The sequence below is a fragment of the Sinohyriopsis cumingii genome, chromosome 18, assembly GCF_028554795.1.
Source record: "Sinohyriopsis cumingii isolate HCF-2022 chromosome 18, ASM2855479v2, whole genome shotgun sequence".
Classification (NCBI taxonomy): domain Eukaryota; kingdom Metazoa; phylum Mollusca; class Bivalvia; order Unionida; family Unionidae; genus Sinohyriopsis; species Sinohyriopsis cumingii.
The window spans coordinates 56,828,842-56,856,572 of record NC_142978.1 but is presented as its reverse complement, the minus strand read 5'-3'; the positions used below and the strand labels follow the sequence as shown (position 1 = coordinate 56,856,572).

At 38.5% G+C, this 27,731-nt stretch overlaps 1 protein-coding gene across 1 annotated transcript; it reads right to left on the bottom strand.

Moving 5' to 3' along the window:
* Positions 1-83: 83 nt before the first annotated feature.
* Positions 84-27,731, bottom strand: LOC149776704 (uncharacterized). The gene is made up of 36 exons (XM_089941340.1): positions 27,480-27,731; positions 26,973-27,250; positions 26,039-26,186; positions 25,093-25,257; positions 24,244-24,408; positions 23,736-24,013; positions 22,802-22,949; positions 22,055-22,219; positions 21,547-21,824; positions 20,613-20,760; positions 19,667-19,831; positions 18,818-18,982; positions 18,310-18,587; positions 17,376-17,523; positions 16,629-16,793; positions 16,121-16,398; positions 15,187-15,334; positions 14,241-14,405; positions 13,392-13,556; positions 12,884-13,161; positions 11,950-12,097; positions 11,004-11,168; positions 10,155-10,319; positions 9,647-9,924; positions 8,713-8,860; positions 7,966-8,130; positions 7,458-7,735; positions 6,524-6,671; positions 5,578-5,742; positions 4,729-4,893; positions 4,221-4,498; positions 3,287-3,434; positions 2,540-2,704; positions 2,032-2,309; positions 1,098-1,245; positions 84-316 (listed from the first exon to the last, which is right to left on the bottom strand). Exons 1-36 carry the CDS (start codon positions 27,697-27,699, stop codon positions 84-86), a joined length of 7,023 nt encoding a protein of 2,340 aa, XP_089797466.1. The 5' UTR covers positions 27,700-27,731.

Genomic DNA, 27,731 nt, shown 5'->3' with positions numbered 1-27,731 from the left:
TTCTTAACGTCAGGAAACTCTTCATTTTTACCCCTGGAGTGTAATTAAATGAAAATGTTTACTTCTGTTTGAAATATTTTTTGCTAATGGATAAGTTTCACAAAAGGTTTAGAAGTCTGTGTGAAATGGGAGGTTATGGCATGCAACTCACGTGCTGGTGAAATGGTGGTGCCAGGTGCTGTTGTGGCGGCTGGAGGCGTAGCTCTGGTGCTTGGTGCTGCAGTGGTAGCTGGTGCCGTTGGTCTGGTTCCTGGTGCCGCGGTGGTAGCTCGTGCTGTAGTTCCCGGTGCTGCTGTTGTGGCTGGGGCTGTGGTGGCTTAAAATGGAAATCAAGAGATTTGGGGATGTATATATTTTGCAGACCGTAAACGTTTCTTCTCATTCTCTTTCTTATTTTCCTTCGCTTTAAAATCTAATTCACAACAAATGTTCCCATTTTAGGATATTACTCAAGATTCCTGTGCTACAGTAATCTTATATTAAACAACATTTGCTGTCTCGAAAAGAGAATGCCAGTTTTTAATATCGTGCTTTAATAATATGACAACTTCTCAGAAAGTTCCTGAAATGTATTCATTCTTACTTGCATGACACAATGGACCTTTCTCCGAAAGGAAAGAAATCTATTCGTTGAATAATGTTCATTTTCATTTCATGCGTTATCTGATGATTTTATTCAATAATATGTATGTGATTCAGGATCATATCATAAAACTGGAGAAGAGCAACATACATGATTAGTAACAGAAAACTTTAAATATTGTTTTAAAAGGCCAATTTATGTTCATACAGAAAAGCACGATCTGTATTTCCCATTTTTACCAAACTGAACCTATTCAAAATAAATGCTGATACTATTCATTTCGTCCGTTCTCAACGTTAGAAAGCTCTTCATTATTACTCCTGGAGTGCAAATAAACGAGGATGTTAAAAATTAGTTATTGGGATGATATAGGGAAAGTACTTTATAACAGCACTAATCCGTGGGAAGCAATCTATCGAGGAAAATCCTAATATGCTATCGAATATTTGCAGAACAATGACACAGTTTCAGAAGAGTCTTAACTACAGTGGCATGCTAGTGTAACATGTCTTACCTGGTATCTCTAAGCAGACCTCGATTCCAAGACCCTTTACAACTACAACGTCGTTTGCCACAGGCTTGAAGACAAGTCGTAATTTATTCACTCTTAGTGGGGAAACAGGTATGGTCAGAGATTCTGCATTGCCTTGCTTAGTAGTACGCTGTAAAAAAGACAATATGTCAAGATTGGACAATTGCTTTCTTCGGATCCGTTCGAAATCTTTAAATATACTTAGACAAACCACGTAATTTGTAATGATTACTGTTTTCTATTTGGCCCATTGTCATATTACCTCTTTTACTTTTCCTTCCTTAGCATTGTGCACCATTCCAACAGAAGCAATAGCTGTCAATGCGGTCTCTGACTTGCATAATCTCTGGCATATATGAACTGCGCACGTTTCCATGCGTTATGCCTTCCTCCAAGTAGGCAAGGATGATGGCGGATAATATATGCTTGTGAACTGATATTCATACGTGACAAATATATAGGTAATGAGTAACAAGGCAAACATTCTTCGAATAGGATGTATTGGATACCCATTTGACGTTGCTACCGAATCAAACTCTCCGCTGCTATATTACAGTGGAGGGATGTGTTTTATTCAAAAAACTTTATAGAATGGTACATATTTACATTTTCAAGTTATTGGAAATTCCGTTTGATTCCTACCTCCAACAAAATATGCTAAATCGAATAATCGGACGGTATGTCCGTGAAAGATTGTGCTGGAATTCGTTTACCATCAACGATGGGCAATTTTGACGCTGAACTACAGAGCTGGGGTATCACTGTAACATTATTTCTATTGCATTGTTATCCACCCTGTTGCGGAGGGGAACAGACACCTAAGCAGTCACCGGATTATTTTACTTTTTGTTTTATCTTTATGATATGTGCTCTGGATTTGTAGGTTCCTTATTCATTTATGGTTGTCAACACTCACCCTTGAAGTCAGCGGCTTGAAGTCAACTGATCCTGGCTCTCTTCCTTCTACAACGACATTGGCCACATTTTCCACCGTTAACTGGACAGCCATAACAGTGGCGGGTTGTGTGAAGTCGAACTCTAGGAACACCTCTTCTGACGGCTGCAATGTTAGTCCCGTGGGTTGGAAGGCACTAATCTCATCGTTGATACCAGCAATGTCGGATGAATGCAGTGTGGCAACCTCCTGTATATCATCCTTTCCAAGTTCCTTTTTAAACGTTCCTTCCTCACAGCCTGTTAGAAATTAATTAGTATTATGGTCTGTAATAGGTAAAAGTTTACAACAAATTTGACTTCAATTATAAGCAGAGATATCATTTTATTTTCATGAGGATTTATTGGATTTGTGTTTTTAAATCACAAGGAAATTTGGAAAGAAGAGAAATTTTGAATTTTATCAAAGGCAAGTTTTACAAAAGCTTTAAAAGTCTGTGCGAAAGGCGACGTTATGGCATGCAACTCACGTGCTGGTGAAATGGTTGTGCCTGGTGCAGTTGTGGTGGCTGGAGGCGTTGCTCTGGTGCTTGGTGCTGCAGTGGTAGCTGGTGCCGTTGGTCTGGTTTCTGGTGCCGCGGTGGTAACTCGTGCTGTAGTTTCTGGTGCTGCTGTTGTGGCTGGGGCCGTGGTGGCTAAAATGGAAATGAAGGGATTTGGGGATGTATATATTTTGCCGACCGTAAACATTTCTTTTCATTCTTTTTCCTCTTTTCCTTTCTTTAACATATCATTCACATCAAATGTTCGTTGAATAATGTTCATTTTCATTTCATGCGTTATCTGATAATTTTATTCAATAATATGTATGTGATTCAGGATCATATCATAAAACTGGAGAAGAGCAACATACATGATTAGTAACAGAAAACTTTAAATATTGTTTTAAAAGGCCAATTTATGTTCATACAGAAAAGCACGATCTGTATTTCCCATTTTTACCAAACTGAACCTATTCAAAATAAATGCTGATACTATTCATTTCGTCCGTTCTCAACGTTAGAAAGCTCTTCATTATTACTCCTGGAGTGCAAATAAACGAGGATGTTAAAAATTAGTTATTGGGATGATATAGGGAAAGTACTTTATAACAGCACTAATCCGTGGGAAGCAATCTATCGAGGAAAATCCTAATATGCTATCGAATATTTGCAGAAAAATGACACAGTTTCAGAAGAGTCTTAACTACAGTGGCATGCTAGTGTAACATGTCTTACCTGGTATCTCTAAGCAGACCTCGATTCCAAGACCCTTTACAACTACAACGTCGTTTGCCACAGGCTTGAAGACAAGTCGTAATTTATTCACTCTTAGTGGGGGAACAGGTATGGTCAGAGATTCTGCATTGCCTTGCTTAGTAGTACGCTGTAAAAAAGACAATATGTCAAGATTGGACAATTGCTTTCTTCGGATCCGTTCGAAATCTTTAAATACACTTAAACAAACCACGTAATTTGTAATGATTACTGTTTTCTATTTGGCCCATTGTCATATTACCTCTTTTACTTTTCCTTCCTTAGCATTGTGTACCATTCCAACAGAAGCAATAGCTGTCAATGCGGTCTCTGACTTGCATAATCTCTGGCATATATGAACTGCGCACGTTTCCATGCGTTATGCCTTCCTCCAAGTAGGCAAGGATGATGGCGGATAATATATGCTTGTGAACTCATATTCGTACGTGACAAATATATAGGTAATGAGTAACAAGGTAAACATTCTTCGAATAGGATGTATTGGATACCCATTTGACGTTGCTATCGAACCAAACTCTCCGCTGCTATATTACAGTGGAGGGATGTGTTTTATTCAAAAAACTTTATAGAATGGTACATATTTACATTTTCAAGTTATCGGAAATTCCGTTTGATTCCTATTTCCAACAAAATATGCTAAATCGAATAATCGGACGGTATGTCCGTGAAAGATTGTGCTGGAATTTGTTTACCATCAACGATGGGCAATTTTGACGCTGAACTACAGAGCTGGGGTATCACTGTAACATTATTTCTATTGCATTGTTATCCACCCTGTTGCGGAGGGGAACAGACACCTAAGCAGTCACCGGATTATTTTACTTTTTGTTTTATCTTTATGATATGTGCTCTGGATTTGTAGGTTCCTTATTCATTTATGGTTGTCAACACTCACCTTTGAAGTCAGCGGCTTGAAGTCAACTGATCCTGGCTCTCTTCCTTCTACAACGACATTGGCCACATTTTCCACCGTTAACTGGACAGCCATAACAGTGACGGGTTGTGTGAAGTCGAACTCTAGGAACACCTCTTCTGACGGCTGCAATGTTAGTCCCGTGGGTTGGAAGGCACTAATCTCATCGTTGATACCAGCAATGTCGGATGAATGCAGTGTGGCAACCTCCTGTATCTCGTCCTTTCCAAGTTCCTTTTTAAACGTTCCTTCCTCACAGCCTGTTAGAAATTGATTAATATTATGGTCTGTAATAGGTAAAGGTTCAGAACAAATTTGACTTAAATTGTAAGCAGAGATATCATTTTATTTTCATGAGGATTTATTGGATTTGTGTTTTTATATCACAAGGAAATTTGGAAAGAAGAGAAATTTTGAATTTTATCAAAGGCAAGTTTTACAAAAGCTTTAAAAGTCTGTGCGAAAGGCGACGTTATGGCATGCAACTCACGTGCTGGTGAAATGGTTGTGCCTGGTGCAGTTGTGGTGGCTGGAGGCGTTGCTCTGGTGCTTGGTGCTGCAGTGGTAGCTGGTGCCGTTGGTCTGGTTTCTGGTGCCGCGGTGGTAACTCGTGCTGTAGTTCCTGGTGCTGCTGTTGTGGCTGGGGCCGTGGTGGCTAAAATGGAAATGAAGGGATTTGGGGATGTATATATTTTGCCGACCGTAAACATTTCTTTTCATTCTTTTTCTTCTTTTCCTTTGTATTAACATATCATTCACATCAAATGTTCAAATGTTCCACTTTGAGGATATTACTCAAGATTCCTGTCTACAATAATTTTATATTAAACAGCCTTTGCTATCTCGAAAAGAGACTGCCAGTTTTGAATACCGTTCTTTTATAGTATGACGACTTCAAAGGAAGTTCCTAATATGTATTCGTTCTTAGTTGTATAATACAATGGACAGTTCTTCGACAAGGAAGAATCCTATTACTTAAATACTGTTCATTTTCATTTCATGCGTTTTCTGATGATTTTATTTAACAAAATGTGTGTGATTCAGGATCAGGTCGTGAAATTGGCCTTAGAGCAACAAACATGTTTTGTAAGAGAAATCTTTCAATATTGCTTTAAAAAGTCAATTTAAGTTCATAAAGACAAGATTGAACATATTCAAACCAAATAGTGATAATTTTCATTTCTCCCGTTCTTAACGTCAGGAAACTCTTCATTTTTACCCCTGGAGTGTAATTAAATGAAAATGTTTACTTCTGTTTGAAATATTTTTTGCTAATGGATAAGTTTCACAAAAGGTTTAGAAGTCTGTGTGAAAGGGGAGGTTATGGCATGCAACTCACGTGCTGGTGAAATGGTGGTGCCAGGTGCTGTTGTGGCGGCTGGAGGCGTAGCTCTGGTGCTTGGTGCTGCAGTGGTAGCTGGTTCCGTTGGTCTGGTTCCTGGTGCCGCGGTGTTAGCTCGTGTTGTAGTTCCTGGTGCTGCTGTTGTGGCTGGGGCTGTGGTGGCTTAAAATGGAAATCAAGAGATTTGGGGATGTATATATTTTGCAGACCGTAAACGTTTCTTCTCATTCTCTTTCTTATTTTCCTTCGCTTTAAAATCTAATTCACAACAAATGTTCCCATTTTAGGATATTACTCAAGATTCCTGTGCTACAGTAATCTTATATTAAACAACATTTGCTGTCTCGAAAAGAGAATGCCAGTTTTTAATATCGTGCTTTAATAATATGACAACTTCTAAGAAAGTTCCTGAAATGTATTCATTCTTACTTGCATGACACAATGGACCTTTCTCCGAAAGGAAAGAAATCTATTCGTTGAATAATGTTCATTTTCATTTCATGCGTTATCTGATGATTTTATTCAATAATATGTATGTGATTCAGGATCATATCATAAAACTGGAGAAGAGCAACATACATGATTAGTAACAGAAAACTTTAAATATTGTTTTAAAAGGCCAATTTATGTTCATACAGAAAAGCACGATCTGTATTTCCCATTTTTACCAAACTGAACCTATTCAAAATAAATGCTGATACTATTCATTTCGTCCGTTCTCAACGTTAGAAAGCTCTTCATTATTACTCCTGGAGTGCAAATAAACGAGGATGTTAAAAATTAGTTATTGGGATGATATAGGGAAAGTACTTTATAACAGCACTAATCCGTGGGAAGCAATCTATCGAGGAAAATCCTAATATGCTATCGAATATTTGCAGAACAATGACACAGTTTCAGAAGAGTCTTAACTACAGTGGCATGCTAGTGTAACATGTCTTACCTGGTATCTCTAAGCAGACCTCGATTCCAAGACCCTTTACAACTACAACGTCGTTTGCCACAGGCTTGAAGACAAGTCGTAATTTATTCACTCTTAGTGGGGAAACAGGTATGGTCAGAGATTCTGCATTGCCTTGCTTAGTAGTACGCTGTAAAAAAGACAATATGTCAAGATTGGACAATTGCTTTCTTCGGATCCGTTCGAAATCTTTAAATATACTTAGACAAACCACGTAATTTGTAATGATTACTGTTTTCTATTTGGCCCATTGTCATATTACCTCTTATACTTTTCCTTCCTTAGCATTGTGCACCATTCCAACAGAAGCAATAGCTGTCAATGCGGTCTCTGACTTGCATAATCTCTGGCATATATGAACTGCGCACGTTTCCATGCGTTATGCCTTCCTCCAAGTAGGCAAGGATGATGGCGGATAATATATGCTTGTGAACTGATATTCATACGTGACAAATATATAGGTAATGAGTAACAAGGCAAACATTCTTCGAATAGGATGTATTGGATACCCATTTGACGTTGCTACCGAATCAAACTCTCCGCTGCTATATTACAGTGGAGGGATGTGTTTTATTCAAAAAACTTTATAGAATGGTACATATTTACATTTTCAAGTTATCGGAAATTCCGTTTGATTCCTACTTCCAACAAAATATGCTAAATCGAATAATCGGACGGTATGTCCGTGAAAGATTGTGCTGGAATTCGTTTACCATCAACGATGGGCAATTGTGACGCTGAACTACAGAGCTGGGGTATCACTGTAACATTATTTCTATTGCATTGTTATCCACCCTGTTGCGGAGGGGAACAGACACCTAAGCAGTCACCGGATTATTTTACTTTTTGTTTTATCTTTATGATATGTGCTCTGGATTTGTAGGTTCCTTATTCATTTATGGTTGTCAACACTCACCCTTGAAGTCAGCGGCTTGAAGTCAACTGATCCTGGCTCTCTTCCTTCTACAACGACATTGGCCACATTTTCCACCGTTAACTGGACAGCCATAACAGTGGCGGGTTGTGTGAAGTCGAACTCTAGGAACACCTCTTCTGACGGCTGCAATGTTAGTCCCGTGGGTTGGAAGGCACTAATCTCATCGTTGATACCAGCAATGTCGGATGAATGCAGTGTGGCAACCTCCTGTATATCATCCTTTCCAAGTTCCTTTTTAAACGTTCCTTCCTCACAGCCTGTTAGAAATTAATTAGTATTATGGTCTGTAATAGGTAAAAGTTTACAACAAATTTGACTTCAATTGTAAGCAGAGATATCATTTTATTTTCATGAGGATTTATTGGATTTGTGTTTTTAAATCACAAGGAAATTTGGAAAGAAGAGAAATTTTGAATTTTATCAAAGGCAAGTTTTACAAAAGCTTTAAAAGTCTGTGCGAAAGGCGACGTTATGGCATGCAACTCACGTGCTGGTGAAATGGTTGTGCCTGGTGCAGTTGTGGTGGCTGGAGGCGTTGCTCTGGTGCTTGGTGCTGCAGTGGTAGCTGGTGCCGTTGGTTTGGTTTCTGGTGCCGCGGTGGTAACTCGTGCTGTAGTTTCTGGTGCTGCTGTTGTGGCTGGGGCCGTGGTGGCTAAAATCGAAATTAAGGGATTTGGGGATGTATATATTTTGCCGACCGTAAACATTTCTTTTCATTCTTTTTCTTCTTTTCCTTTCTTTAACATATCATTCACATCAAATGTTCGTTGAATAATGTTCATTTTCATTTCATGCGTTATCTGATAATTTTATTCAATAATATGTATGTGATTCAGGATCATATCATAAAACTGGAGAAGAGCAACATACATGATTAGTAACAGAAAACTTTAAATATTGTTTTAAAAGGCCAATTTATGTTCATACAGAAAAGCACGATCTGTATTTCCCATTTTTACCAAACTGAACCTATTCAAAATAAATGCTGATACTATTCATTTCGTCCGTTCTCAACGTTAGAAAGCTCTTCATTATTACTCCTGGAGTGCAAATAAACGAGGATGTTAAAAATTAGTTATTGGGATGATATAGGGAAAGTACTTTATAACAGCACTAATCCGTGGGAAGCAATCTATCGAGGAAAATCCTAATATGCTATCGAATATTTGCAGAAAAATGACACAGTTTCAGAAGAGTCTTAACTACAGTGGCATGCTAGTGTAACATGTCTTACCTGGTATCTCTAAGCAGACCTCGATTCCAAGACCCTTTACAACTACAACGTCGTTTGCCACAGGCTTGAAGACAAGTCGTAATTTATTCACTCTTAGTGGGGGAACAGGTATGGTCAGAGATTCTGCATTGCCTTGCTTCGTAGTACGCTGTAAAAAAGACAATATGTCAAGATTGGACAATTGCTTTCTTCGGATCCGTTCGAAATCTTTAAATATACTTAGACAAACCACGTAATTTGTAATGATTACTGTTTTCTATTTGGCCCATTGTCATATTACCTCTTTTACTTTTCCTTCCTTAGCATTGTGTACCATTCCAACAGAAGCAATAGCTGTCAATGCGGTCTCTGACTTGCATAATCTCTGGCATATATGAACTGCGCACGTTTCCATGCGTTATGCCTTCCTCCAAGTAGGCAAGGATGATGGCGGATAATATATGCTTGTGAACTCATATTCGTACGTGACAAATATATAGGTAATGAGTAACAAGGTAAACATTCTTCGAATAGGATGTATTGGATACCCATTTGACGTTGCTATCGAACCAAACTCTCCGCTGCTATATTACAGTGGAGGGATGTGTTTTATTCAAAAAACTTTATAGAATGGTACATATTTACATTTTCAAGTTATCGGAAATTCCGTTTGATTCCTACTTCCAACAAAATATGCTAAATCGAATAATCGGACGGTATGTCCGTGAAAGATTGTGCTGGAATTTGTTTACCATCAACGATGGGCAATTTTGACGCTGAACTACAGAGCTGGGGTATCACTGTAACATTATTTCTATTGCATTGTTATCCACCCTGTTGCGGAGGGGAACAGACACCTAAGCAGTCACCGGATTATTTTACTTTTTGTTTTATCTTTATGATGTGTGCTCTGGATTTGTAGGTTCCTTATTCATTTATGGTTGTCAACACTTACCCTTGAAGTCAGCGGCTTGAAGTCAACTGATCCTGGCTCTCTTCCTTCTACAACGACATTGGCCACATTTTCCACCGTTAACTGGACAGCCATAACAGTGACGGGTTGTGTGAAGTCGAACTCTAGGAACACCTCTTCTGACGGCTGCAATGTTAGTCCCGTGGGTTGGAAGGCACTAATCTCATCGTTGATACCAGCAATGTCGGATGAATGCAGTGTGGCAACCTCCTGTATCTCGTCCTTTCCAAGTTCCTTTTTAAACGTTCCTTCCTCACAGCCTGTTAGAAATTGATTAATATTATGGTCTGTAATAGGTAAAGGTTCAGAACAAATTTGACTTAAATTGTAAGCAGAGATATCATTTTATTTTCATGAGGATTTATTGGATTTGTGTTTTTATATCACAAGGAAATTTGGAAAGAAGAGAAATTTTGAATTTTATCAAAGGCAAGTTTTACAAAAGCTTTAAAAGTCTGTGCGAAAGGCGACGTTATGGCATGCAACTCACGTGCTGGTGAAATGGTTGTGCCTGGTGCAGTTGTGGTGGCTGGAGGCGTTGCTCTGGTGCTTGGTGCTGCAGTGGTAGCTGGTGCCGTTGGTCTGGTTTCTGGTGCCGCGGTGGTAACTCGTGCTGTAGTTCCTGGTGCTGCTGTTGTGGCTGGGGCCGTGGTGGCTAAAATGGAAATGAAGGGATTTGGGGATGTATATATTTTGCCGACCGTAAACATTTCTTTTCATTCTTTTTCTTCTTTTCCTTTGTATTAACATATCATTCACATCAAATGTTCAAATGTTCCACTTTGAGGATATTACTCAAGATTCCTGTCTACAATAATTTTATATTAAACAGCCTTTGCTATCTCGAAAAGAGACTGCCAGTTTTGAATACCGTTCTTTTATAGTATGACGACTTCAAAGGAAGTTCCTAATATGTATTCGTTCTTAGTTGTATAATACAATGGACAGTTCTTCGACAAGGAAGAATCCTATTACTTAAATACTGTTCATTTTCATTTCATGCGTTTTCTGATGATTTTATTCAACAAAATGTGTGTGATTCAGGATCAGGTCGTGAAATTGGCCTCAGAGCAACAAACATGTTTTGTAAGAGAAATCTTTCAATATTGCTTTAAAAAGTCAATTTAAGTTCATAAAGACAAAATTGAACATATTGAAACTAAATAGTGATAATTTTCATTTCTCCCGTTCTTAACGTCAGGAAACTCTTCATTTTTACCCCTGGAGTGTAATTAAATGAAAATGTTTACTTCTGTTTGAAATATTTTTTGCTAATGGATAAGTTTCACAAAAGGTTTAGAAGTCTGTTTGAAAGGGGAGGTTATGGCATGCAACTCACGTGCTGGTGAAATGGTGGTGCCAGGTGCTGTTGTGGCGGCTGGAGGCGTAGCTCTGGTGCTTGGTGCTGCAGTGGTAGCTGGTGCCGTTGGTCTGGTTCCTGGTGCCGCGGTGGTAGCTCGTGTTGTAGTTCCTGGTGCTGCTGTTGTGGCTGGGGCTGTGGTGGCTTAAAATGGAAATCAAGAGATTTGGGGATGTATATATTTTGCAGACCGTAAACGTTTCTTCTCATTCTCTTTCTTATTTTCCTTCGCTTTAAAATCTAATTCACAACAAATGTTCCCATTTTAGGATATTACTCAAGATTCCTGTGCTACAGTAATCTTATATTAAACAACATTTGCTGTCTCAAAAAGAGAATGCCAGTTTTTAATATCGTGCTTTAATAATATGACAACTTCTAAGAAAGTTCCTGAAATGTATTCATTCTTACTTGTATGACACAATGGACCTTTCTCCGAAAGGAAAGAAATATATTCGTTGAATAATGTTCATTTTCTTTTCATGCGTTATCTGATGATTTTATTCAATAATATGTATGTGATTCAGGATCATATCATAAAACTGGAGAAGAGCAACATACATGATTAGTAACAGAAAACTTTAAATATTGTTTTAAAAGGCCAGTTTATGTTCATACAGAAAAGCACGATCTGTATTTCCCATTTTTACCAAACTGAACCTATTCAAAATAAATGCTGATACTATTCATTTCGTCCGTTCTCAACGTTAGAAAGCTCTTCATTATTACTCCTGGAGTGCAAATAAACGAGGATGTTAAAAATTAGTTATTGGGATGATATAGGGAAAGTACTTTATAACAGCACTAATCCGTGGGAAGCAATCTATCGAGGAAAATCCTAATATGCTATCGAATATTTGCAGAACAATGACACAGTTTCAGAAGAGTCTTAACTACAGTGGCATGCTAGTGTAACATGTCTTACCTGGTATCTCTAAGCAGACCTCGATTCCAAGACCCTTTACAACTACAACGTCGTTTGCCACAGGCTTGAAGACAAGTCGTAATTTATTCACTCTTAGTGGGGAAATAGGTATGGTCAGAGATTCTGCATTGCCTTGCTTAGTAGTACGCTGTAAAAAAGACAATATGTCAAGATTGGACAATTGCTTTCTTCGGATCCGTTCGAAATCTTTAAATATACTTAGACAAACCACGTAATTTGTAATGATTACTGTTTTCTATTTGGCCCATTGTCATATTACCTCTTATACTTTTCCTTCCTTAGCATTGTGCACCATTCCAACAGAAGCAATAGCTGTCAATGCGGTCTCTGACTTGCATAATCTCTGGCATATATGAACTGCGCACGTTTCCATGCGTTATGCCTTCCTCCAAGTAGGCAAGGATGATGGCGGATAATATATGCTTGTGAACTGATATTCGTACGTGACAAATATATAGGTAATGAGTAACAAGGCAAACATTCTTCGAATAGGATGTATTGGATACCCATTTGACGTTGCTACCGAATCAAACTCTCCGCTGCTATATTACAGTGGAGGGATGTGTTTTATTCAAAAAACTTTATAGAATGGTACATATTTACATTTTCAAGTTATTGGAAATTCCGTTTGATTCCTACCTCCAACAAAATATGCTAAATCGAATAATCGGACGGTATGTCCGTGAAAGATTGTGCTGGAATTCGTTTACCATCAACGATGGGCAATTGTGACGCTGAACTACAGAGCTGGGGTATCACTGTAACATTATTTCTATTGCATTGTTATCCACCCTGTTGCGGAGGGGAACAGACACCTAAGCAGTCACCGGATTATTTTACTTTTTGTTTTATCTTTATGATATGTGCTCTGGATTTGTAGGTTCCTTATTCATTTATGGTTGTCAACACTCACCCTTGAAGTCAGCGGCTTGAAGTCAACTGATCCTGGCTCTCTTCCTTCTACAACGACATTGGCCACATTTTCCACCGTTAACTGGACAGCCATAACAGTGGCGGGTTGTGTGAAGTCGAACTCTAGGAACACCTCTTCTGACGGCTGCAATGTTAGTCCCGTGGGTTGGAAGGCACTAATCTCATCGTTGATACCAGCAATGTCGGATGAATGCAGTGTGGCAACCTCCTGTATATCATCCTTTCCAAGTTCCTTTTTAAACGTTCCTTCCTCACAGCCTGTTAGAAATTAATTAGTATTATGGTCTGTAATAGGTAAAAGTTTACAACAAATTTGACTTCAATTGTAAGCAGAGATATCATTTTATTTTCATGAGGATTTATTGGATTTGTGTTTTTAAATCACAAGGAAATTTGGAAAGAAGAGAAATTTTGAATTTTATCAAAGGCAAGTTTTACAAAAGCTTTAAAAGTCTGTGCGAAAGGCGACGTTATGGCATGCAACTCACGTGCTGGTGAAAGTGTTGTGCCTGGTGCAGTTGTGGTGGCTGGAGGCGTTGCTCTGGTGCTTGGTGCTGCAGTGGTAGCTGGTGCCGTTGGTCTGGTTTCTGGTGCCGCGGTGGTAACTCGTGCTGTAGTTCCTGGTGCTGCTGTTGTGGCTGGGGCCGTGGTGGCTAAAATGGAAATGAAGGGATTTGGGGATGTATATATTTTGCCGACCGTAAACATTTCTTTTCATTCTTTTTCTTCTTTTCCTTTGTATTAACATATCATTCACATCAAATGTTCAAATGTTCCACTTTGAGGATATTACTCAAGATTCCTGTCTACAATAATTTTATATTAAACAGCCTTTGCTATCTCGAAAAGAGACTGCCAGTTTTGAATACCGTTCTTTTATAGTTTGACGACTTCAAAGGAAGTTCCTAATATGTATTCGTTCTTAGTTGTATAATACAATGGACAGTTCTTCGACAAGGAAGAATCCTATTACTTAAATACTGTTCATTTTCATTTCATGCGTTTTCTGATGATTTTATTCAACAAAATGTGTGTGATTCAGGATCAGGTCGTGAAATTGGCCTCAGAGCAACAAACATGTTTTGTAAGAGAAATCTTTCAATATTGCTTTAAAAAGTCAATTTAAGTTCATAAAGACAAAATTGAACATATTGAAACTAAATAGTGATAATTTTCATTTCTCCCGTTCTTAACGTCAGGAAACTCTTCATTTTTACCCCTGGAGTGTAATTAAATGAAAATGTTTACTTCTGTTTGAAATATTTTTTGCTAATGGATAAGTTTCACAAAAGGTTTAGAAGTCTGTTTGAAAGGGGAGGTTATGGCATGCAACTCACGTGCTGGTGAAATGGTGGTGCCAGGTGCTGTTGTGGCGGCTGGAGGCGTAGCTCTGGTGCTTGGTGCTGCAGTGGTAGCTGGTGCCGTTGGTCTGGTTCCTGGTGCCGCGGTGGTAGCTCGTGTTGTAGTTCCTGGTGCTGCTGTTGTGGCTGGGGCTGTGGTGGCTTAAAATGGAAATCAAGAGATTTGGGGATGTATATATTTTGCAGACCGTAAACGTTTCTTCTCATTCTCTTTCTTATTTTCCTTCGCTTTAAAATCTAATTCACAACAAATGTTCCCATTTTAGGATATTACTCAAGATTCCTGTGCTACAGTAATCTTATATTAAACAACATTTGCTGTCTCAAAAAGAGAATGCCAGTTTTTAATATCGTGCTTTAATAATATGACAACTTCTAAGAAAGTTCCTGAAATGTATTCATTCTTACTTGTATGACACAATGGACCTTTCTCCGAAAGGAAAGAAATATATTCGTTGAATAATGTTCATTTTCTTTTCATGCGTTATCTGATGATTTTATTCAATAATATGTATGTGATTCAGGATCATATCATAAAACTGGAGAAGAGCAACATACATGATTAGTAACAGAAAACTTTAAATATTGTTTTAAAAGGCCAATTTATGTTCATACAGAAAAGCACGATCTGTATTTCCCATTTTTACCAAACTGAACCTATTCAAAATAAATGCTGATACTATTCATTTCGTCCGTTCTCAACGTTAGAAAGCTCTTCATTATTACTCCTGGAGTGCAAATAAACGAGGATGTTAAAAATTAGTTATTGGGATGATATAGGGAAAGTACTTTATAACAGCACTAATCCGTGGGAAGCAATCTATCGAGGAAAATCCTAATATGCTATCGAATATTTGCAGAACAATGACACAGTTTCAGAAGAGTCTTAACTACAGTGGCATGCTAGTGTAACATGTCTTACCTGGTATCTCTAAGCAGACCTCGATTCCAAGACCCTTTACAACTACAACGTCGTTTGCCACAGGCTTGAAGACAAGTCGTAATTTATTCACTCTTAGTGGGGAAACAGGTATGGTCAGAGATTCTGCATTGCCTTGCTTAGTAGTACGCTGTAAAAAAGACAATATGTCAAGATTGGACAATTGCTTTCTTCGGATCCGTTCGAAATCTTTAAATATACTTAGACAAACCACGTAATTTGTAATGATTACTGTTTTCTATTTGGCCCATTGTCATATTACCTCTTATACTTTTCCTTCCTTAGCATTGTGCACCATTCCAACAGAAGCAATAGCTGTCAATGCGGTCTCTGACTTGCATAATCTCTGGCATATATGAACTGCGCACGTTTCCATGCGTTATGCCTTCCTCCAAGTAGGCAAGGATGATGGCGGATGATATATGCTTGTGAACTGATATTCGTACGTGACAAATATATAGGTAATGAGTAACAAGGCAAACATTCTTCGAATAGGATGTATTGGATACCCATTTGACGTTGCTACCGAATCAAACTCTCCGCTGCTATATTACAGTGGAGGGATGTGTTTTATTCAAAAAACTTTATAGAATGGTACATATTTACATTTTCAAGTTATTGGAAATTCCGTTTGATTCCTACCTCCAACAAAATATGCTAAATCGAATAATCGGACGGTATGTCCGTGAAAGATTGTGCTGGAATTCGTTTACCATCAACGATGGGCAATTGTGACGCTGAACTACAGAGCTGGGGTATCACTGTAACATTATTTCTATTGCATTGTTATCCACCCTGTTGCGGAGGGGAACAGACACCTAAGCAGTCACCGGATTATTTTACTTTTTGTTTTATCTTTATGATATGTGCTCTGGATTTGTAGGTTCCTTATTCATTTATGGTTGTCAACACTCACCCTTGAAGTCAGCGGCTTGAAGTCAACTGATCCTGGCTCTCTTCCTTCTACAACGACATTGGCCACATTTTCCACCGTTAACTGGACAGCCATAACAGTGGCGGGTTGTGTGAAGTCGAACTCTAGGAACACCTCTTCTGACGGCTGCAATGTTAGTCCCGTGGGTTGGAAGGCACTAATCTCATCGTTGATACCAGCAATGTCGGATGAATGCAGTGTGGCAACCTCCTGTATATCATCCTTTCCAAGTTCCTTTTTAAACGTTCCTTCCTCACAGCCTGTTAGAAATTAATTAATATTATGGTCTGTAATAGGTAAAAGTTTACAACAAATTTGACTTCAATTGTAAGCAGAGATATCATTTTATTTTCATGAGGATTTATTGGATTTGTGTTTTTAAATCACAAGGAAATTTGGAAAGAAGAGAAATTTTGAATTTTATCAAAGGCAAGTTTTACAAAAGCTTTAAAAGTCTGTGCGAAAGGCGACGTTATGGCATGCAACTCACGTGCTGGTGAAAGTGTTGTGCCTGGTGCAGTTGTGGTGGCTGGAGGCGTTGCTCTGGTGCTTGGTGCTGCAGTGGTAGCTGGTGCCGTTGGTCTGGTTTCTGGTGCCGCGGTGGTAACTCGTGCTGTAGTTTCTGGTGCTGCTGTTGTGGCTGGGGCCGTGGTGGCTAAAATCGAAATGAAGGGATTTGGGGATGTATATATTTTGCCGACCGTAAACATTTCTTTTCATTCTTTTTCTTCTTTTCCTTTCTTTAACATATCATTCACATCAAATGTTCGTTGAATAATGTTCATTTTCATTTCATGCGTTATCTGATAATTTTATTCAATAATATGTATGTGATTCAGGATCATATCATAAAACTGGAGAAGAGCAACATACATGATTAGTAACAGAAAACTTTAAATATTGTTTTAAAAGGCCAATTTATGTTCATACAGAAAAGCACGATCTGTATTTCCCATTTTTACCAAACTGAACCTATTCAAAATAAATGCTGATACTATTCATTTCGTCCGTTCTCAACGTTAGAAAGCTCTTCATTATTACTCCTGGAGTGCAAATAAACGAGGATGTTAAAAATTAGTTATTGGGATGATATAGGGAAAGTACTTTATAACAGCACTAATCCGTGGGAAGCAATCTATCGAGGAAAATCCTAATATGCTATCGAATATTTGCAGAAAAATGACACAGTTTCAGAAGAGTCTTAACTACAGTGGCATGCTAGTGTAACATGTCTTACCTGGTATCTCTAAGCAGACCTCGATTCCAAGACCCTTTACAACTACAACGTCGTTTGCCACAGGCTTGAAGACAAGTCGTAATTTATTCACTCTTAGTGGGGGAACAGGTATGGTCAGAGATTCTGCATTGCCTTGCTTAGTAGTACGCTGTAAAAAAGACAATATGTCAAGATTGGACAATTGCTTTCTTCGGATCCGTTCGAAATCTTTAAATATACTTAGACAAACCACGTAATTTGTAATGATTACTGTTTTCTATTTGGCCCATTGTCATATTACCTCTTTTACTTTTCCTTCCTTAGCATTGTGTACCATTCCAACAGAAGCAATAGCTGTCAATGCGGTCTCTGACTTGCATAATCTCTGGCATATATGAACTGCGCACGTTTCCATGCGTTATGCCTTCCTCCAAGTAGGCAAGGATGATGGCGGATAATATATGCTTGTGAACTCATATTCGTACGTGACAAATATATAGGTAATGAGTAACAAGGCAAACATTCTTCGAATAGGATGTATTGGATACCCATTTGACGTTGCTATCGAATCAAACTCTCCGCTGCTATATTACAGTGGAGGGATGTGTTTTATTCAAAAAACTTTATAGAATGGTACATATTTACATTTTCAAGTTATTGGAAATTCCGTTTGATTCCTATTTCCAACAAAATATGCTAAATCGAATAATCGGACGGTATGTCCGTGAAAGATTGTGCTGGAATTTGTTTACCATCAACGATGGGCAATTTTGACGCTGAACTACAGAGCTGGGGTATCACTGTAACATTATTTCTATTGCATTGTTATCCACCCTGTTGCGGAGGGGAACAGACACCTAAGCAGTCACCGGATTATTTTACTTTTTGTTTTATCTTTATGATATGTGCTCTGGATTTGTAGGTTCCTTATTCATTTATGGTTGTCAACACTTACCCTTGAAGTGAGCGGCTTGAAGTCAACTGATCCTGGCTCTCTTCCTTCTACAACGACATTGGCCACATTTTCCACCGTTAACTGGACAGCCATAACAGTGACGGGTTGTGTGAAGTCGAACTCTAGGAACACCTCTTCTGACGGCTGCAATGTTAGTCCCGTGGGTTGGAAGGCACTAATCTCATCGTTGATACCAGCAATGTCGGATGAATGCAGTGTGGCAACCTCCTGTATCTCGTCCTTTCCAAGTTCCTTTTTAAACGTTCCTTCCTCACAGCCTGTTAGAAATTAATTAATATTATGGTCTGTAATAGGTAAAGGTTCAGAACAAATTTGACTTAAATTGTAAGCAGAGATATCATTTTATTTTCATGAGGATTTATTGGATTTGTGTTTTTATATCACAAGGAAATTTGGAAAGAAGAGAAATTTTGAATTTTATCAAAGGCAAGTTTTACAAAAGCTTTAAAAGTCTGTGCGAAAGGCGACGTTATGGCATGCAACTCACGTGCTGGTGAAATGGTTGTGCCTGGTGCAGTTGTGGTGGCTGGAGGCGTTGCTCTGGTGCTTGGTGCTGCAGTGGTAGCTGGTGCCGTTGGTCTGGTTTCTGGTGCCGCGGTGGTAACTCGTGCTGTAGTTCCTGGTGCTGCTGTTGTGGCTGGGGCCGTGGTGGCTAAAATCGAAATGAAGGGATTTGGGGATGTATATATTTTGCCGACCGTAAACATTTCTTTTCATTCTTTTTCTTCTTTTCCTTTGTATTAACATATCATTCACATCAAATGTTCAAATGTTCCACTTTGAGGATATTACTCAAGATTCCTGTCTACAATAATTTTATATTAAACAGCCTTTGCTATCTCGAAAAGAGACTGCCAGTTTTGAATACCGTTCTTTTATAGTATGACGACTTCAAAGGAAGTTCCTAATATGTATTCGTTCTTAGTTGTATAATACAATGGACAGTTCTTCGACAAGGAAGAATCCTATTACTTAAATACTGTTCATTTTCATTTCATGCGTTTTCTGATGATTTTATTCAACAAAATGTGTGTGATTCAGGATCAGGTCGTGAAATTGGCCTCAGAGCAACAAACATGTTTTGTAAGAGAAATCTTTCAATATTGCTTTAAAAAGTCAATTTAAGTTCATAAAGACAAAATTGAACATATTCAAACTAAATAGTGAACATTTTCATTTCTCCCGTTCTTAACGTCAGGAAACTCTTCATTTTTACCCCTGGAGTGTAATTAAATGAAAATGTTTACTTCTGTTTGAAATATTTTTTGCTAATGGATAAGTTTCACAAAAGGTTTAGAAGTCTGTGTGAAAGGGGAGGTTATGGCATGCAACTCACGTGCTGGTGAAATGGTGGTGCCAGGTGCTGTTGTGGCGGCTGGAGGCGTAGCTCTGGTGCTTGGTGCTGCAGTGGTAGCTGGTGCCGTTGGTCTGGTTCCTGGTGCCGCGGTGGTAGCTCGTGTTGTAGTTCCTGGTGCTGCTGTTGTGGCTGGGGCTGTGGTGGCTTAAAATGGAAATCAAGAGATTTGGGGATGTATATATTTTGCAGACCGTAAACGTTTCTTCTCATTCTCTTTCTTATTTTCCTTCGCTTTAAAATCTAATTCACAACAAATGTTCCCATTTTAGGATATTACTCAAGATTCCTGTGCTACAGTAATCTTATATTAAACAACATTTGCTGTCTCGAAAAGAGAATGCCAGTTTTTAATATCGTGCTTTAATAATATGACAACTTCAAAAGAAATTCCTGAAATGTATTCATTCTTACTTGTATGACACAATGGACCTTTCTCCGAAAGGAAAGAAATATATTCGTTGAATAATCTTCATTTTCATTTCATGCGTTATCTGATGATTTTATTCAATAATATGTATGTGATTCAGGATCATATCATAAAACTGGAGAAGAGCAACATACATGATTAGTAACAGAAAACTTTAAATATTGTTTTAAAAGGCCAATTTATGTTCATACAGAAAAGCACGATCTGTATTTCCCATTTTTACCAAACTGAACCTATTCAAAATAAATGCTGATACTATTCATTTCGTCCGTTCTCAACGTTAGAAAGCTCTTCATTATTACTCCTGGAGTGCAAATAAACGAGGATGTTAAAAATTAGTTATTGGGATGATATAGGGAAAGTACTTTATAACAGCACTAATCCGTGGGAAGCAATCTATCGAGGAAAATCCTAATATGCTATCGAATATTTGCAGAACAATGACACAGTTTCAGAAGAGTCTTAACTACAGTGGCATGCTAGTGTAACATGTCTTACCTGGTATCTCTAAGCAGACCTCGATTCCAAGACCCTTTACAACTACAACGTCGTTTGCCACAGGCTTGAAGACAAGTCGTAATTTATTCACTCTTAGTGGGGAAACAGGTATGGTCAGAGATTCTGCATTGCCTTGCTTAGTAGTACGCTGAAAAAAAGACAATATTTCAAGATTGGACAATTGCTTTCTTCGGATCCGCTCGAAATCTTTAATTATACTTAGACAAACCACGTAATTTGTAATGATTACTGTTTTCTATTTGGCCCATTGTCATATTACCTCTTTTACTTTTCCTTCCTTAGCATTGTGCACCATTCCAACAGAAGCAATAGCTGTCAATGCGGTCTCTGACTTGCATAATCTCTGGCATATATGAACTGCGCACGTTTCCATGCGTTATGCCTTCCTCCAAGTAGGCAAGGATGATGGCGGATAATATATGCTTGTGAACTCATATTCATACGTGACAAATATATAGGTAATGAGTAACAAGGCAAACATTCTTCGAATAGGATGTATTGGATACCCATTTGACGTTGCTACCGAATCAAACTCTCCGCTGCTATATTACAGTGGAGGGATGTGTTTTATTCAAAAAACTTTATAGAATGGTACATATTTACATTTTCAAGTTATTGGAAATTCCGTTTGATTCCTACCTCCAACAAAATATGCTAAATCGAATAATCAGACGGTATGTCCGTGAAAGATTGTGCTGGAATTCGTTTACCATCAACGATGGGCAATTGTGACGCTGAACTACAGAGCTGGGGTATCACTGTAACATTATTTCTATTGCATTGTTATCCACCCTGTTGCGGAGGGGAACAGACACCTAAGCAGTCACCGGATTATTTTACTTTTTGTTTTATCTTTATGATATGTGCTCTGGATTTGTAGGTTCCTTATTCATTTATGGTTGTCAACACTCACCCTTGAAGTCAGCGGCTTGAAGTCAACTGATCCTGGCTCTCTTCCTTCTACAACGACATTGGCCACATTTTCCACCGTTAACTGGACAGCCATAACAGTGGCGGGTTGTGTGAAGTCGAACTCTAGGAACACCTCTTCTGACGGCTGCAATGTTAGTCCCGTGGGTTGGAAGGCACTAATCTCATCGTTGATACCAGCAATGTCGGATGAATGCAGTGTGGCAACCTCCTGTATATCATCCTTTCCAAGTTCCTTTTTAAACGTTCCTTCCTCACAGCCTGTTAGAAATTAATTAGTATTATGGTCTGTAATAGGTAAAAGTTTACAACAAATTTGACTTCAATTGTAAGCAGAGATATCATTTTATTTTCATGAGGATTTATTGGATTTGTGTTTTTAAATCACAAGGAAATTTGGAAAGAAGAGAAATTTTGAATTTTATCAAAGGCAAGTTTTACAAAAGCTTTAAAAGTCTGTGCGAAAGGCGACGTTATGGCATGCAACTCACGTGCTGGTGAAAGTGTTGTGCCTGGTGCAGTTGTGGTGGCTGGAGGCGTTGCTCTGGTGCTTGGTGCTGCAGTGGTAGCTGGTGCCGTTGGTCTGGTTTCTGGTGCCGCGGTGGTAACTCGTGCTGTAGTTTCTGGTGCTGCTGTTGTGGCTGGGGCCGTGGTGGCTAAAATGGAAATGAAGGGATTTGGGGATGTATATATTTTGCCGACCGTAAACATTTCTTTTCATTCTTTTTCTTCTTTTCCTTTCTTTAACATATCATTCACATCAAATGTTCGTTGAATAATGTTCATTTTCATTTCATGCGTTATCTGATAATTTTATTCAATAATATGTATGTGATTCAGGATCATATCATAAAACTGGAGAAGAGCAACATACATGATTAGTAACAGAAAACTTTAAATATTGTTTTAAAAGGCCAATTTATGTTCATACAGAAAAGCACGATCTGTATTTCCCATTTTTACCAAACTGAACCTATTCAAAATAAATGCTGATACTATTCATTTCGTCCGTTCTCAACGTTAGAAAGCTCTTCATTATTACTCCTGGAGTGCAAATAAACGAGGATGTTAAAAATTAGTTATTGGGATGATATAGGGAAAGTACTTTATAACAGCACTAATCCGTGGGAAGCAATCTATCGAGGAAAATCCTAATATGCTATCGAATATTTGCAGAAAAATGACACAGTTTCAGAAGAGTCTTAACTACAGTGGCATGCTAGTGTAACATGTCTTACCTGGTATCTCTAAGCAGACCTCGATTCCAAGACCCTTTACAACTACAACGTCGTTTGCCACAGGCTTGAAGACAAGTCGTAATTTATTCACTCTTAGTGGGGGAACAGGTATGGTCAGAGATTCTGCATTGCCTTGCTTAGTAGTACGCTGTAAAAAAGACAATATGTCAAGATTGGACAATTGCTTTCTTCGGATCCGTTCGAAATCTTTAAATATACTTAGACAAACCACGTAATTTGTAATGATTACTGTTTTCTATTTGGCCCATTGTCATATTACCTCTTTTACTTTTCCTTCCTTAGCATTGTGTACCATTCCAACAGAAGCAATAGCTGTCAATGCGGTCTCTGACTTGCATAATCTCTGGCATATATGAACTGCGCACGTTTCCATGCGTTATGCCTTCCTCCAAGTAGGCAAGGATGATGGCGGATAATATATGCTTGTGAACTCATATTCGTACGTGACAAATATATAGGTAATGAGTAACAAGGCAAACATTCTTCGAATAGGATGTATTGGATACCCATTTGACGTTGCTATCGAATCAAACTCTCCGCTGCTATATTACAGTGGAGGGATGTGTTTTATTCAAAAAACTTTATAGAATGGTACATATTTACATTTTCAAGTTATTGGAAATTCCGTTTGATTCCTATTTCCAACAAAATATGCTAAATCGAATAATCGGACGGTATGTCCGTGAAAGATTGTGCTGGAATTTGTTTACCATCAACGATGGGCAATTTTGACGCTGAACTACAGAGCTGGGGTATCACTGTAACATTATTTCTATTGCATTGTTATCCACCCTGTTGCGGAGGGGAACAGACACCTAAGCAGTCACCGGATTATTTTACTTTTTGTTTTATCTTTATGATATGTGCTCTGGATTTGTAGGTTCCTTATTCATTTATGGTTGTCAACACTTACCCTTGAAGTCAGCGGCTTGAAGTCAACTGATCCTGGCTCTCTTCCTTCTACAACGACATTGGCCACATTTTCCACCGTTAACTGGACAGCCATAACAGTGACGGGTTGTGTGAAGTCGAACTCTAGGAACACCTCTTCTGACGGCTGCAATGTTAGTCCCGTGGGTTGGAAGGCACTAATCTCATCGTTGATACCAGCAATGTCGGATGAATGCAGTGTGGCAACCTCCTGTATCTCGTCCTTTCCAAGTTCCTTTTTAAACGTTCCTTCCTCACAGCCTGTTAGAAATTAATTAATATTATGGTCTGTAATAGGTAAAGGTTCAGAACAAATTTGACTTAAATTGTAAGCAGAGATATCATTTTATTTTCATGAGGATTTATTGGATTTGTGTTTTTATATCACAAGGAAATTTGGAAAGAAGAGAAATTTTGAATTTTATCAAAGGCAAGTTTTACAAAAGCTTTAAAAGTCTGTGCGAAAGGCGACGTTATGGCATGCAACTCACGTGCTGGTGAAATGGTTGTGCCTGGTGCAGTTGTGGTGGCTGGAGGCGTTGCTCTGGTGCTTGGTGCTGCAGTGGTAGCTGGTGCCGTTGGTCTGGTTTCTGGTGCCGCGGTGGTAACTCGTGCTGTAGTTCCTGGTGCTGCTGTTGTTGCTGGGGCCGTGGTGGCTAAAATCGAAATGAAGGGATTTGGGGATGTATATATTTTGCCGACCGTAAACATTTCTTTTCATTCTTTTTCTTCTTTTCCTTTGTATTAACATATCATTCACATCAAATGTTCAAATGTTCCACTCTGAGGATATTACTCAAGATTCCTGTCTATAATAATCTTATATTAAACAGCATTTGCTATCTCGAAAAGAGACTGCCAGTTTTGAATACCGTACTTTTATAGTATGACGACTTCAAAGGAAGTTCCTAATATGTATTCGTTCTTAGTTGTATAATACAATGGACAGTTCTTCGACAAGGAAGAATCCTATTACTTAAATACTGTTCATTTTCATTTCATGCGTTTTCTGATGATTTTATTCAACAAAATGTGTGTGATTCAGGATCAGGTCGTGAAATTGGCCTCAGAGCAACAAACATGTTTTGTAAGAGAAATCTTTCAATATTGCTTTAAAAAGTCAATTTAAGTTCATAAAGACAAAATTGAACATATTCAAACTAAATAGTGATAATTTTCATTTCTCCCGTTCTTAACGTCAGGAAACTCTTCATTTTTACCCCTGGAGTGTAATTAAATGAAAATGTTTACTTCTGTTTGAAATATTTTTTGCTAATGGATAAGTTTCACAAAAGGTTTAGAAGTCTGTGTGAAAGGGGAGGTTATGGCATGCAACTCACGTGCTGGTGAAATGGTGGTGCCAGGTACTGTTGTGGCGGCTGGAGGCGTAGCTCTGGTGCTTGGTGCTGCAGTGGTAGCTGGTGCCGTTGGTCTGGTTCCTGGTGCCGCGGTGGTAGCTCGTGCTGTAGTTCCTGGTGCTGCTGTTGTGGCTGGGGCTGTGGTGGCTTAAAATGGAAATCAAGAGATTTGGGGATGTATATATTTTGCAGACCGTAAACGTTTCTTCTCATTCTCTTTCTTATTTTCCTTCGCTTTAAAATCTAATTCACAACAAATGTTCCCATTTTAGGATATTACTCAAGATTCCTGTGCTACAGTAATCTTATATTAAACAACATTTGCTGTCTCGAAAAGAGAATGCCAGTTTTTAATATCGTGCTTTAATAATATGACAACTTCTAAGAAAGTTCCTGAAATGTATTCATTCTTACTTGTATGATACAATGGACCTTTCTCCAAAAGGAAAGAAATCTATTCCTTGAATAATGTTCATTTTCATTTCATGCGTTATCTGATGATTTTATTCAATAATATGTATGTGATTCAGGATCATATCATAAAACTGGAGAAGAGCAACATACATGATTAGTAACAGAAAACTTTAAATATTGTTTTAAAAGGCCAATTTATGTTCATACAGAAAAGCACGATCTGTATTTCCCATTTTTACCAAACTGAACCTATTCAAAATAAATGCTGATACTATTCATTTCGTCCGTTCTCAACGTTAGAAAGCTCTTCATTATTACTCCTGGAGTGCAAATAAACGAGGATGTTAAAAATTAGTTATTGGGATGATATAGGGAAAGTACTTTATAACAGCACTAATCCGTGGGAAGCAATCTATCGAGGAAAATCCTAATATGCTATCGAATATTTGCAGAAAAATGACACAGTTTCAGAAGAGTCTTAACTACAGTGGCATGCTGGTGTAACATGTCTTACCTGGTATCTCTAAGCAGAGCTCGATTCCAAGACCCTTTACAACTACAACGTCGTTTGCCACAGGCTTGAAGACAAGTCGTAATTTATTCACTCTTAGTGGGGGAACAGGTATGGTCAGAGATTCTGCATTGCCTTGCTTAGTAGTACGCTGTAAAAAAGACAATATGTCAAGATTGGACAATTGCTTTCTTCGGATCCGTTCGAAATCTTTAAATATACTTAGACAAACCACGTAATTTGTAATGATTACTGTTTTCTATTTGGCCCATTGTCTTGTTACCTCTTTTACTTTTCCTTCCTTAGCATTGTGCACCATTCCAACAGAAGCAATAGCTGTCAATGCGGTCTCTGACTTGCATAATCTCTGGCATATATGAACTGCGCACGTTTCCATGCGTTATGCCTTCCTCCAAGTAGGCAAGGATGATGGCGGATAATATATGCTTGTGAACTGATATTCATACGTGACAAATATATAGGTAATGAGTAACAAGGCAAACATTCTTCGAATAGGATGTATTGGATACCCATTTGACGTTGCTACCGAATCAAACTCTCCGCTGCTATATTACAGTGGAGGGATGTGTTTTATTCAAAAAACTTTATAGAATGGTACATATTTACATTTTCAAGTTATTGGAAATTCCGTTTGATTCCTACCTCCAACAAAATATGCTAAATCGAATAATCGGACGGTATGTCCGTGAAAGATTGTGCTGGAATTCGTTTACCATCAACGATGGGCAATTGTGACGCTGAACTACAGAGCTGGGGTATCACTGTAACATTATTTCTATTGCATTGTTATCCACCCTGTTGCGGAGGGGAACAGACACCTAAGCAGTCACCGGATTATTTTACTTTTTGTTTTATCTTTATGATATGTGCTCTGGATTTGTAGGTTCCTTATTCATTTATGGTTGTCAACACTCACCCTTGAAGTCAGCGGCTTGAAGTCAACTGATCCTGGCTCTCTTCCTTCTACAACGACATTGGCCACATTTTCCACCGTTAACTGGACAGCCATAACAGTGGCGGGTTGTGTGAAGTCGAACTCTAGGAACACCTCTTCTGACGGCTGCAATGTTAGTCCCGTGGGTTGGAAGGCACTAATCTCATCGTTGATACCAGCAATGTCGGATGAATGCAGTGTGGCAACCTCCTGTATATCATCCTTTCCAAGTTCCTTTTTAAACGTTCCTTCCTCACAGCCTGTTAGAAATTAATTAGTATTATGGTCTGTAATAGATAAAGTTTACAACAAATTTGACTTCAATTGTAAGCAGAGATATCATTTTATTTTCATGAGGATTTATTGGATTTGTGTTTTCAAATCACAAGGAAATTTGGAAAGAAGAGAAATTTTGAATTTTATCAAAGGCAAGTTTTACAAAAGCTTTAAAAGTCTGTGCGAAAGGCGACGTTATGGCATGCAACATACGTGCTGGTGAAATGGTTGTGCCTGGTGCAGTTGTGGTGGCTGGAGGCGTTGCTCTGGTGCTTGGTGCTGCAGTGGTAGCTGGTGCCGTTGGTCTGGTTTCTGGTGCCGCGGTGGTAACTCGTGCTGTAGTTCCTGGTGCTGCTGTTGTGGCTGGGGCCGTGGTGGCTAAAATGGAAATGAAGGGATTTGGGGATGTATATATTTTGCCGACCGTAAACATTTCTTTTCATTCTTTTTCTTCTTTTCCTTTGT

Bases quoted from the DNA above. Each gene is read 5' to 3' on its own strand.
- LOC149776704 (XM_089941340.1), bottom strand. From the start codon at position 27,699: ATGTTTACGGTCGGCAAAATATATACATCCCCAAATCCCTTCATTTCC. The intron at 27,251-27,479 runs GTATGTTGCATG...AATTTCTAACAG, and splicing joins CACAACCATTTCACCAGCAC to GCTGTGAGGAAGGAACGTTT. The intron at 12,098-12,883 runs GTGAGTGTTGAC...TCTTTTTTACAG, and splicing joins TCAAGCCGCTGACTTCAAGG to CGTACTACTAAGCAAGGCAA.